This window comes from Sabethes cyaneus, chromosome 2 (assembly GCF_943734655.1).
Source record: "Sabethes cyaneus chromosome 2, idSabCyanKW18_F2, whole genome shotgun sequence".
Taxonomy (NCBI): Eukaryota; Metazoa; Arthropoda; class Insecta; order Diptera; family Culicidae; genus Sabethes; species Sabethes cyaneus.
In genome coordinates, this window is record NC_071354.1 from 218,215,950 (window position 1) to 218,230,255 (window position 14,306).

Sequence of the window (14,306 nt, forward strand, 5' to 3'; positions counted from 1 at the left end):
GAACCATCAGTATAAATGTGATATGAATTTTTGTATTGTGTATTAATTATTCTTACAACGATTTGTTTTTGGATGGTAACGTTTGATTTTTTTGTTAAATTATCTATTTCAGGCGGGCTGTGGTTGTAACTTGCATGATTTCATGAAACGTTTCTGGTGCAAAATCCAAATATCCAGCAATGAATAGAGGATAACCCGGAAAAAAAACAACGAATGTTCGCTACCATTTCCGCAATGCAAAGTTCTAGTTTTTGCTCGATGCTGGACAGCAGCAAAAAAAGCAGCCACCGAACAATTGATGGGTTCAGAGATCTGTTCAAATATTTATTCCGAAATAGTTGTTTTAGTTTTGCTACCGAGCGCGCAAGGCGCGGCGCGCGAGCGGGAAATTTATTTTATTACCACGAGTTTCAGATTTTGCGATTCCTCTTTTGCACTCGCGCTCCTATTGCATCTAATGGATGTGGCTCGGTTTTTAGTTTGAATTTTATACTTCTTTTTTTTTAGTCCAAGTATCATATTTTACTTACCAGCGCGGGTAAATCGCCGGGGTTGCCCTGCTGCACGTAGATGGCCGTTGAATTGTCCAGTGGATCGTACGGGCATTTGGCAATGCCGAGACCGATTCCGGGCACGAACTCCGACCGTGATAGATGTGTGAGGTTGGACTGAAAGTAAATAAGTTGGAAATTTTTATTTCAGTATCGAAATCGTGCAGCGCTAAATAGAGAGCGGCGAAGAGGTTGTTGAATGGCACGCCAGAGCAAAAAAAAAGTCCTGAAAAAGCGACAAATAGCGATGATTTCAATGAACTGATTACGAAGCACTGAACTGGAGCGGGGGCTCTAAATATTCGTGGGTGAAAAGATTGGCCACGGAAAAATAAATTGTGAACGAACTCGTCGTCGGCTGGATGTGTGCGGAAAAACAAAGAGCGTATTTGTTATTCGTTTCGGTAGAATTAAAATACAGTTTTCGCAAAGGCTTGGCAATGAGTGTAAACGAATGAATATTTGATGGAATTCCGTCGACAAGAGATGTGAATTTTCTGTCATTTACAAATCACAAATTGAACCGAGTATGGTAAATAGCCACATGAAGTGGGGAGAATCGGGAGCTTGGATATCATATGAACAAGTGAATTTTTTCGTTAAAATAAACAATTTAATTTAGGACTGTCGGATTGACAAAGATTTGATGTGGATAACCAACATGCATTAATATCAAGGCTCGTATGTACCAATAAATTTAGCAGAAGGCGGCCACATAGTCTTGATTACAACTCAAATAAAGAATGTCGACAATTTGCAGACTATAAAGTTAAGTTGATATAGAAAAAATGAAAATCCAAGCATTCGTTGGACGTGGCCGGCCTACCATTGTCCCCCAATTTTCGCCAGGCGTACGATGGAAATTTCTCCTGGTAGTGCCTGCAACTCGGGATTCATTTTCAAACAGTCAATAGTTTCATATTCAATAGTGCTTCAATAGTTTCAAATAGTACAACGCAACACCTTTCGTTCAAATACGGCAAGTGCACGTAAGTCCTCCGTCAGCAAAGTTACTGTCCATAGAGGACTATATGTCTGATTAGCGTTTTATACATCGTCAGCTTTGTGTGGCGGCGTATGCTTGTTGATTAAAGCATCTAGCGGACGAAAAAGTAAGCTAGACTTCCAGCTTTAATGCGTCATTTAAACTCCTTATTTGTATTGTTATTCGGCGGTGAGCCGTCGGTCGCCGTCAATAGTCGGCAATGCCCGTGAAAGTCCCTGGAGTCTCTTACTACCATATAACTGGTTTTCGGTGCATTGATTTGTAACCTAATTCTCCTAGCCTTCGCTTTAGTCTGGTGGAGATTCCCTCCGCCGTCCCAAGTTTTCTAGTAATGATGGTGAGGTCGTCTTCGTAGGTTGGGAGTTGGCTACTTTTGCTGAAGATTATTCCTCTCGTTTCGATATCCCCTCGCCAGATCATACCCTTAATAGTGATGTTGAATAACATACTGGACAGTCCATCCTATTGCCGGAATCCTCTGCGCGATTCGAAGGGACTCGAGAGTGCCCTCGAAATACACACGTAGCACATCACTCGCTCCAGGGTAGTTTTGTTCAGCCGCGTCAGTTTGTTCGGCAAACTGTTCTCGTGCATTATCTGCCATAGCTGTTCGTACTCGACTATATCGTATGCTGCCCAGAAATCCACGAAAATGTGATGCGTGGGCAGGTTGTACTCCCGACATTTCTGAAGGATTTGGGAGAACGACGAAATTCCACGACAATTAAAACAATCTAGCCGATCGACCTTTTTCAATATGGGACAAACCACACCTTCTATCGCCTAGTCCGGTAGTTTATCCTCCCTCCGAATCCTTCAAATTATCCATTGAACCTGGTTGCTCCTATGAACTAGGCATCTTACAAACCTTAAAGCATGGGTATTGTAAGTAAAGTCTTGGCGCTACATTTCGACATTCGACAGACTTCGCAGCCAGGTTTGTCAGAGTATAGGACTATTGCGTGGATAGTGCCACTATCCTATTTGACACTAACAGCCTCTTGAGATACGAACATGCGATGACTGGTTTGTTATACCTCGACTGGTTTGTTATACTCGAGGCCAACTGGGAGGTCAACGGGTGTACTTGTAGAACCTGAACACCTATGCGGCAATTCAAAATCCTTCTGAAGCAATGACAAATTGTAAATAAAGCTGCTAATTTTTGTCGGCAATACAACAGCTTCTTATTTTCAGTTTCTACATTTTTTTCAGTAATTTATTATTATATCCGCACATTAATACAAAGCAGTTCCACAAGGCAGCAGTATGTGCTCATTACTTTTGACGTAGGACTACGTCTTACGGCAAGTTTTGAGATAGGGTGTCATTCCAAAAAATCGAAAAATGCGAGCGTCACGAAAAATGAAAGGTTTTGAGCGCTAATAGCTCAGCGGTTTTCCAATCGATTTTCAACATTCTTACACCAATCGATCGGAAAATCTTCTAAGAATTAACCCAAATGAAGAAAAGTATGGATTCTTGTTGTTGAACTATTGAAAAATTGAAAATAATGAACCTATGTTTTACCAGAATTCTCGCTTCGTGATTGGTTGGAGGATTCTTTACGATGATCTAAACCTATACCAATTTGATATCTGTGCTTGGGAAGTAAGCCAAAACAGGTGACGAAGTTTCCTTATTTCAACAAGATTTCTTAACACCGCGGTTAAACCTAGACCATTTTGATGTCCTTGCTTGGGAAGTACGCCAGAAAGAGTGACAAAGCCCCCTCTTGTCAACAGATTTCTCACGAACGCGACTAAACCTAGTCCAATTTGATGTCTGTGTTAGGGAAGTGTGCCAGAAAAAATGACGCAAGTTCGTTGTCCCAACAGATCGCAAATTTTTTACTGCGAGACGATTACACCTCGGCGAATTTGATATCTGTGTTGGAAAAATGTGCTACAGCACACAGCTGTAGTGTTCGTTTATAATACGACTCTGTATGAATACGCATGCTTGCCGTTTCATTAGAAGTGTAGTGAAAAGATGTGCTGTTGATAAAATTCGCAATGACGGCACCGCACGACCTCTTTTCCACTTACAGAACTGCCCGTAGCTGAATGCGTGAAAATTATTTCCGACATGTTTCTGTCTTTTGCACTCTTTAACAAATCGCTATTCTGCTTCACGCATACTCGAAACTAATGTAGGTGTCTCCACTGCGGCGCCGTCATAGCGAATAGAATTGAATTGGTGAAATCCCTTCAACGTGGGGAACCATGGGTAATAAAAACAATCTTTAATTTCAGTAAGGTAGCAGGAAATCAATAGTTTAAATCAACCAAGTAATGTATCCCGAAATATATGTTCACATTTAGCAACTAATATTTCAGTGAATTAGCATTAAATCGGTGACCCAAAAATACGATTTTCGGATGTAGCATGCCGCATAGGCCAAGTTCGAAACAACTGAATGTAGCATTGATTTTAGTATAATTTATTGTTTTCTTGGCCGAAAGCAATCGCTGGTTATAGATATTTGGTCAGTTTTATCCCGCTAAGTTAGCTAACATAGTTAATAGTTACATTTTTGATCAATTCTACCGCGTTTTAGCTTGTTTGTTGAAAATAGATTTGTTATTTAGTAAACAGATATATTACCTTGCTATACATATAACGCAAATAGTAATTTCTGTTTTCAATGAAGAAATTAAATTATTTAAAAAATCTCGCCCTTTCCAACCCTTACAGTTTATATGGAGCTGTCACTTTTGCCTGCCCAACAGCTCTTCAATACATATGCACTCTGCAAACACCCTATTACAAGCATGAATACATGCTACTATAACTACAAAGAGACTTACGTAGTCCTGCGTCACCTATATGCGGTCGTGTCCTGTACACAACCCCTCTGATTTTTTTTTGATATATTTCAATTAAATTGTTCTGCTGGTGGATATTGGCGAAGGGTTTTGTATGTATCTGATTCAAGCGGCAAATTCTTTGGCACATTTGTGCTACTGACGTTAAGCTGTATGTTTTATCAGCAGTGTGTTGGCTGGGTTTCACTAAAAAAACTGAATTGAATTTCAACAGATTATTTCAAATTTTTATATTGTTTTTTAGTTCGCTGAAAATAATACCGTAGTGCCCTCAAAAATTAACTTGAAACCAATTTCTGCGGACTACCACAATAAATCTAACTAATGGTCGCAGTGGTCCAGGCTCCCTTAAAAAAAATTTCTGCGGATCGCATGTGCGCAAAAAAGATTATTCCAACTTGGTTAACGTGAACAGTTACCATGGTGTGATCCAAAGAATTTTTCACCATCGGTACGTCATTCCCAGCTAGCACCAAGTCATACATCAATGTACGAGAATTATGGTAAATATTTATTATCAAATTCGGAATCGTAACTAAAGCTTAATAAAGTCCGCCCAAGCTGATTTTTAATCGTATATAATGATAATAACTGACACACATACGATTTTCAGCAAAATTGTATAGCAGTATGGAAGAAGTCGCGCTTAATCGGATATTATCGTATATAACTACGTATATAGATGAAATACGTATAATTATCCTTAATAACGTATATCGCCGCCAAAACAGTACGTATATGCCAATTTTGCGCATGAAATACGATTTATTAGTATGTATATCTGAACGTTACCTCCCAGTTGGCCTCGAGGTAAGACGCTGGTCTAATAAGCCAGTCGTCGTATGTTCGAATCTTGGCTGGGAGAGGCTGTTAGAGTCAATAGGATCGTAGCACTGACCCCGCACTGTCCTGTATTCTAACAGCTGGTTGCGAAGTCTGTTGTATAAAAAACAGAAGGTCAAATTTCGATAACGGAATTAGCACCCAGGCTTTGGCTTTGATATCTGTACGTAAAGCTGGTTTTTAACTTTTATGTATACATAAAAGTGCTAGCTGAGTTGGTTTGAGCTTGCCCTAGACATAGAATCCACATTATTTATGCTTCTTAACGTACGTACTCTTTGCTTTGTTTAATCTAAGCGCGTATAACGAGCCATTCTAATATTGTATGAGCAGTTCATGAGCATTTTTAACAGCAATGACAAAATAAATTATACCAGAACATTGGGTAAATGTATAAAACCTGATTTAATCCACCTAGTGGCGAAAGAAACCTTTGTTATACGGTCTTACTTGCTATTTGAGATAGAAATCGACAAGTCTTCGGAAAATAATTCATCTATTGGGAGCACTTATAAATTTTGATAGTTCCTTTTCTCATGAAATTGCTGAGTAAGTTGTTACTAATGTGGGTAAGTGCAAGTAAAATTAAGTTGTAAGAAGAAATATTATTCTTTAACATATACATTGCGTAGTAAAGGTCTAATTTATAAGTTTTCGAACTATGCATAATTTCCTGTAAAGCCATTCTATTTGGTTCACATCAATAAAGTTTTCTTGAATAAATTTCATCAATTATTATTTACCTTCGGTTACTCACGCTGCTGTATTTTGTACAACATGTGTAGGTTTTTGAATGCCATATTGTTATAAAGTTACAAATCATTGTTTAACTAACGTATATTCTTCAATAAACTTGTTATGAGCAAAATGTCAGAATTATTCGACGCATTAATACTTTAAATTGTTAGGAAAACAGATCAGCATAAACCGACAGAAAATCACAGACCCGAAGCAAGCAGCATGTGAGGTGTACCGCAATTGGCCCCAACTGACATTTTATCTCGTTTCTTCTTATAGAAAAATGGTGTCTGTATGCAGCAAAACTATCAGCAAATGTAAAATGTTTAAAATGTAGCCGTCTGTTCGTAGTCGAATAATTTGGAGTCAAAATTAGGGTGTTTTTTATAATCAAAGTTCTACAGATCCTAAACAAGCAGACATAGAGGTATACTACATTCAGTGAAGTTGTGTATTTTTACTATTTGTACAACTTTGTAATAAATAAAAAGTCATACAACAATTACAAAAAGAGCCGAAATAGAAAAACTCATTTTACAAGTGCATTTACAATAAATAAGATTTCTCTATCGTCGCTGAAGAGATAGAAGGTTACTGTCTTCAGCAAAATTTCTTGTAATAATATGCTCTAAAACTTTGCAGAACACATCAATGTGTTATATTGAAACTGAAGAAAAATATTTTTTTTTATTTTGCTTTTAGGGGGATTAGTCAAAATTCAAATGCTACCAGACGATAGAGCTTTCAATTTCAAAAAACTCTTCCAAAGGTTTGATAAACTTAAAACCAAGTTTTCCTAGTCAAAAATCTAGCGCGCACGTTTTCTTTGATTTTGGGCTATTGTGCGCGCGAGTAACTGTGTTACAAAAGTTAGTGCGAGTGTTCGAGGGTTAATATCTTTTGACCGGAAAAACCAATTCTTGTGAAATTTTGCATATATATTCGTAGTGTTAAAACCTCTCGTTTGACATTAAAATAATTGAAATTAGGCAAATTAACTTGGTTAAAATCATTATAAATTATAGTTAATTTTGGTGTGGTGTATACGGTTGCTCATAACTTTCCAACTAAACGTCCAATCAAAAAACAATTCAATAGTGATCTATCCGGCTGTATTACCCTTTAAATGAAACTAATAACGCATAAATCGGTTTGGCCATCTCTGAGAAACAGGCGATCATTTGGACCTTGTCAAAACTGTTTTTTTAAGCGTAACTTTTAAACTGCATATTTGTTTTTGATGAAACTTAGTAGAAAGTTTAGCGATAGCAAGAGCTTTCATTTGGTACTAAGATCATTCAAATTGGTTGTGTAGTTCCGGAAAAAAACGTGTCACGTTGTTTTCACATTTTTGCCTATAACTTTTAAACGAAACGTCGTACCACGAAACAACTGAATTGGTGATATACTAGGCATAAATACTTTTCAAACAAAAGTAATAGCGGATGAATCGGTTCAGCCATCTCCGAGAAACAGGCGATAGAAAATGAGCTGCACACACATACATACACACACACACACATACAGACATTGCTCAATTCGTCGAACCCTATCGATTGGTATAAGACACTTGGCCCTCCGGGCCTTGGTTCTATTTCGCGTTTTTCGATCAATTTCTAAACCTTTGTTATATAGTATAACAAAGGTAAAAAACGAACAAAAAAACAGATATCCAACTTCCTGACTGGCCAATGATGTACTATAATAGGAAATGCACACGACCGGAGATCGGAAATTGTGAGCCCAATTCCACTGTGTCCAGTCAATTATTTTTCAATAATTTTTGGCATCGGCGTACACTAGGACGCGAGCATTATTGCTTTGGCCCTGTAAATCTTTCATTAAATTAATAAACAACAAAGGTCCAAGGTTGCTCCCTTGTGGAACTCCAGAATTCACATCAAACGTTTCGAAATAGAACTCATTAGGCTTTACGAATTGTTTCGTATTTAACAGGCATGTTCGAAATTGTTTGAAAGCATTGGTAGATGCTCAAATTGGTATAAGTTCTCGTTTCGATAGGCATTTTTAAAATAAGTAGTGAAAAGTTTACTAGCTTATTGAATGTCACTCCATTTTGTCCCTTGATAAGTAACATTAATAGGTGTCATTCTCATTAGGGAGTAAATGTGTTTTTGTGAAGAACGAACATTGGAAGAACTGGGAAAAATGATATGAAAACTGTGAAAAATAATTAACTGTCCAGGTGGGACTTGACCCCACAACTCTCAATCTCGCGTCGAGTGCGATACCGTAACACAGTATTTCTCACAGTTTGCATATCATTTTTCCCAGTTCTTTCAATGTTCGTGCTTCACAAAAACACATTTACTCCCTAATAAGAAGTACAAATTAACTTGAGAAATTAATAAGAAGTACAGATTAACGCAAACGAAAACGGTGGCTAGGAGTTATTGGGTCGTTTGCCTCTCACGGACAGTGACTATTGAAGGCAATAAAATGGAACTGGTTGATGAGCTCGTACCTATATTTGGGATCTCTGGTCACCGCCGATTATAATACGAGTGAGGAAATTCAACGTAAATATTGCTGATAGCTTAAGCAGCTTTGCATTGACCTTAAAAGCCTCATTTTTCTCAATATTATTCGAGAAAATAGCTTTCGGCGAGATTCAGTCGAGTGGAGATTCGGCCAAATATTGCTTCTTTCGGTCATCTTCGGACGCAAAAACAGGTGCGATTAATTCCTTTCAGCGTTCACTGTCTATTCGCAATAGAAGAATAAAAAATCTCTAATCACATAATTGCGGTGATTTAACGTTCAAAGCTTTGGCGGCCCCAAACTCCCATTGGATTGTGACGCAGAGATGGTTGATTCAAGTGCGTATTCATAGGAAAGCGAAGTTTTGTAAATTATGCCTAACGTCCATTACGCCTATCGTTTATTACTCCTAACGTCCATTATGCCTTATGTTCGTATACCTATTGTCCGACTGCCTAACGTCGCGCACCCGCCAGCACTACTTGGAGAGATTCCCATCGTACACCTGGCGAAAGTTGGGATAATCCGGTGAGCCGGCTACGTCGCAAGAATGCCGAACGACTGTGCAGTGGAATCCGTTCTCTTCATGAGTCGGCACCAGTAATAGAGGGGCCCAACGTGTTAGCAGGCTTGAGCAGGTTGAAGTCGATTTTCGTGTGTTGAGACACTCAACAAATTGGCGACGAGTAGCCCCTGATCGAGTACAGTGGAGAGGAATTCTTGATATGGCTAGAGCAGTCCTCTCACATTCTGTAGTGTATTATAATTGAATTATTGATACGATACATTCGATGAAATGCAGATATGGCAGCTAGCGTTGGCAAAGGACCCTTTCTGAAAAAGAAGCTAGGTGTATGTAGTACAGAATGGACATCGTCAGAAAGCGTAATGGAAGCTAGTTGTTTTTTGGCAGGGTATTAGGCTTCATAAACCGAGTCGAGCCTAACTAGGATCGTGTGCTATGACAACCATTGTCCTTCGCACCTTAATTGTGACAGGATATTTGACTAGCACTAAATCAAATATGGGTCATACAACAATAGTCCTTACCAATGGACGCAGTTGTGATATGGCTTTACAGGAAAAAAAATAGTTGTTTGGCCAAGAGCAATGGAACAATGGAACTCAGAAGATCGAACATCGATGGTGCTGCCGAAAGATTCATATCCTCAATGATAATGAAGTCGTAGTTGTCATATTGATGACGGACTCACCTCGGATTACTCAGATTACCTCTACCAGCTAGGAAGCCAGAAATCGATGTTCTAACTTTTTTGCAATGTTTTATAGACAAATGCAATGCAATGTTGTCAATGCAGGCTGATATAGCTAAACTAAGCTCTACAATAGAGACACTTGCGGCTAAAGTAGCAAACAACTTCCCAACAGCTCGACCATCTGCGCTCCGTCCTGCACCTTGGCAGAATCCAGTAAATACTCCTGTCAATACACTTAAACGCAGACGTATGAAAGACGTAAACCCAACCGGCATTACGAGCAATTGTGGAACAAGAGCAAGCACAGGAACGATTCAGACGGTTTCCATGAATGACAACGTTTTTTGGATTTACCTCTTCACTTTCCACCCTTCGGAAGACGACGTTAGAGCTCTGGTGCGTGAATGCTTAGGACTGAGCGTATACTTTCGAGAATTCGAGGACTACAGTGCAAAAAACGTGGGGCATATTATCGGCATAAATGTGAGCGCAAACACAGCAAACCGGAGCACAACATAACCTCTCCAAGACGCACCTTCCTCGACCAGGACAACACAGTTAAAGCAACTGCATCGTTATCCACTGTACTCCAGCCGAATCATCGCTTTTTGAATCCAGAAAGTATGGTCGAATGCATACCGGGACGCACCACAGTTGGCACTATGGAAACCCTGGAACCCCCGACCTCCCAGATAACACAAAATCGTAATAGAAAGTTCACATTCAATCGTTTTCATGTCAATTTCACATTGGAATTGTATAATGATTAGAGTATGTCAAATCGAAGTGAACAATAAGTTGTTTTGCAGTCGTGCGTGTCTTCATATACAATTCATGACTGTGAATTATAAAGCAGTATAGACAATCGCAATATTTGATTATATCTTAATCATATATTCAGTAGTATTTGGTTGCGTGTTAAAAAAACTACGCAAAATTGAATTATAAATAGTTGTCAAAATTTTCTCACGTATATCGCCATCACTTTGGTACATATATGTTCTTATATGGCGTGAAATATAACTTTTTCGTTCAGATATGATTTCGTATATCTCAGTTGCAATCGAGATATACAAACCAAATGGTTTACTGTGCTTGACTTTGTGAGCGTGCCTTGTCGTGCCAAGTATTTGGAGACTACTGTGAAGTTTTCCGAACTGATAGGAGTGCACAGAACAGTTCCAGATCTCATGGCGGTGGGGTGCTGATTGCTGTTCACCGAAGAATCAAGGTACAAATCGTGGAGAATAGTGCTTGGACAACTATCGAGCAAGTCTGGGTGCAACTCAAGCTAGAGGGCTATTCGCTTTACCTGTGTGTGCTCTATTTGCCACCTGACCGAACGCGTGACCTCGCGCTTATTAAAGCTCATATTGAATCGCTGCGTGATATCTGTATGCAAGCCTTGCCTATCGACGAACTGGTGGTCCTCGGCGACTTCAATTTTCCTAGTTTGAACTGACAGACATCTGCTAATGGATTCTTGTATGCAGATCCATTACAATCTACCTTCCATGATGGTATGCTGGATGGTACTGCTGGACAGCTACAACCACAACCTTCTGCGACAAATCAGCTCTGTGACTAAAGAGAATGGTCGAATGCTCGAGCTGTGTTTCGTCAGCAATGCAAACTACGCACCTCGGCTTACTACAGCCTCACATCCTCTCGTGAAGACTGTCAATCATCATCCCGTCTTACACCTGACGCTTGAAGTGGATATATCGGAGAATTTCTGTAGCATAACGGATGCCGTTAGCTACGATTTTAAACGAACTGACTTCACTGGTAGTCAAGATATACTACTAGATATCAATGGGAACGAGATTCGGAGAATCATTATCCAGCGAGTTTATTGCTACGTCCGGTATTCCACAAGGTAGTCAACTAGGTTCGATCATCTTCGTTCTATACTTCAACGATGTAAACCCAGGCCTTTTTTGCTGATGATCTTAAGATCTATAACGAGGTCAAAAAAGTAGAAGACGCCATGTGTCTGCAACAGCAACTGAAGCACTTTTCTAGGTGGTGTAACGAAAATAGAATGGTGCTCAACATTAGCAAATGTTCAGTTGTGTCGTTCTCCAGAAAAAAAAACGGCCAATCATTTTTAAGTATCATCTAGGCGGTGAACAGATTAAAAGAGAGTCCTGCATCAAGGATCTGGGAGTCCTTCTTGACTCACAGCTGACCTACAAGCAGCACATCAGCTACATCGTTGCTAAAGCATCCTGCAGTCTTAGCCTAAGAATAAGAACTGCGAAAAACTTCATCGATATACATTGCTTGAAGAATTTGTACTGCGCGCTTGTCGGTTCGACGCTGGAATATTGTTCGGCGGTCTGGAATCCCCATTATCTCAACGGCGTTGATCGGTTAGAGAAAATACAACGTAAATTCATTCGATTTGCCCTCCGTCGGCTGCCTTGGAACAACCCGCTCCAAGCTGCCAAGACACGAAGCGTGCTTGATGCTAATTGGACTGGACACCCTAGCAACCCGGAGAAATCTGTGCCGAGCAATCCCTGTAGCGGATCTCCTAATGTCGAGAGCCGATTGTCCATGGCTTCTCAACCATATCAGTCTCAACGGGGCTCAACCACGACCTCTTCGTAGCAGAATGTTCCTCCAAGTACCGTTTCGAAGGACAAATTATGCAGCAAACAGGGTCATCGTCGGGCTATAACGAGTTTTCAGCCAAGTGTCAGCTGGGTTCGACTTTTACCTAAATCGTAGGACTATTCGTAGGAACTGTTTAAATATTTTACGTACTAGTTAGTCTGTTGGTATAAGCAATAAATATAATTGTAAAATTTAATTTTTTCGTCAGTTTATATATTTTTTAAATTGATGATCAAAGTTTTTTTTTCTAAAATCAGTTTTAAAATGTTAGGAATTATAAGTTTTGAAGAAGGTAATTTTTCCCTTTACATACGAGTTTATTTTTTGAGTCGGACATGATGGAAGTTACAGAAAAATATATGCCTAGCCCTGTTTTCACCTAGCTGCGGCTGAACGGATTTCGATGATTTAATTTGTCGATTAATATCAGCACATCGAACCGTGTCAACCGCTCAGCCGGTTATTCCGAACATGTAGGTAGGTACGTTACGTTCCATCATCAACTAACTAACTTTGTATCTTTCCTATCTGTAGGTAGTTAGTTGTCATCCAGTTTGCGTGACACTTTTTTATGGATGCGGTAAGCCATATGCAAACCGAGACGACGAGAATGACAACGAGTCCGTGTGCACTATAACACATCACACATCGCCCCCGCTCGACCGCCCGACCACCCGAGCAGCTTCCCACCTTTCATTCACTATAACAGTATATCGGGTAGTATCGGGTTCGGGTGGATTTGGTAAATATTTTGTTTCAAAGGACACACAACTTGGATCAGCAGTATCACAGGGTTTACGGAAATATGGAAACTGAGGAGGAGCAGGAGGAGGTATTATGTGTGTGCGTTGTGGATGTTAACGGTGTAAAAGTGCTCATAGCAAAGTGAGTAACAGGAATAAATTAAACAACAGAGTTGTGTACCAGACTCTAGAGCCCAGGATAACGCTCTGAATGATGAAAGGTTTTCGCTGTATATAAATTTTGTGATGAAATAGTTTGCAATGCACGGTGGTCGTGTGTGCGCGATCTATCGGAAAACGCGGATGGGAACATCGGTTCTGTTTTATCAACTGAGTAAACTATCATTTTCGCGAATCTGCGCTGCTCGGAAAACTGCACGCGACATTGTTTTATATTGCTTCGCGCGTTGTTCGAGCAAACAAAGGGATTTAATTTTGTTGTTTTGTTGAAGGCGCATTCGATGCTGGATACTTACGTATATCACTACATCCTTCGGGTTGTGTGCGTTTGTTCCGCAGATGTACAATCGGTTTCCGTTATCTATCGGCTGGATCACCCGTATATGGTTTTTGCAGTCGAACATCTGTGGATGAGAAAAAGGAAACGGTTTTGGGTGTTAGTTGTAATAGAATACTAAGCGGATCATTAAAAATTGATGTTAGAATCAAGAACTGAATCGTACCGTACCGTCATGGAGGAAATCATAATAAAAATAAATGACTTACATCACCCAGATTTGTGGATCAGTAGGAGGAGAAACAAAAGTCCTTCGAAAAGCAGCAAACTTCAAACAACTTCAGTAATCCCCCCGAAAATAATACCGAAACGCACTAATCACCATTCTAACGATACCGTCGTACTCGGGGCGTTTTTAATTACTTCGAGTTGTGTTTTCGTGCTACGAAATGTGTACCGCATCCGGTGTGGCACGGCGAATAAGCGGGTATCGAACGACAGAAAATCAATCCATCAAAAGGAAAAGAATCCTTTTCACTAATGGCGGCGCGGTCTTCTCTCGCTCGCCGTACCCGTATTTTATTGCTAAAAGCAGTTCTACAAGTAAACCTGATGAAGCATAAAACAACAGAAGCCCTGAAAGCTGAAGTGTAATTAGTCTTTCGCCGTTTTTATTGACGAACGAAGGTCTACCGAAAGCTCCGGCTCCGGAAACGAGATGAAAAAATCAATACTTCAAAGGAAGACTTACCATCGACCATTCATTGCTTATTACTCCGCAAGCGGTCAGTGCCGAGGG

The 14,306-nt window shown here is 39.8% G+C and overlaps 1 protein-coding gene across 1 annotated transcript in view; it reads right to left on the minus strand.

Annotated features, from left to right (window-relative positions):
- Nucleotides 1-14,306, minus strand: part of LOC128738390 (semaphorin-2A) — a 195,322-nt gene that overhangs the window by 35,433 nt on the left and 145,583 nt on the right. The window contains exons 6-7 of the mRNA XM_053833474.1: nucleotides 13,527-13,634; nucleotides 531-668 (exon numbers count right to left, since the gene is read on the minus strand). Coding sequence (XP_053689449.1) covers nucleotides 531-668; nucleotides 13,527-13,634 — 246 coding nt within the window. The remainder of the gene's footprint in view (nucleotides 1-530; nucleotides 669-13,526; nucleotides 13,635-14,306) is intronic.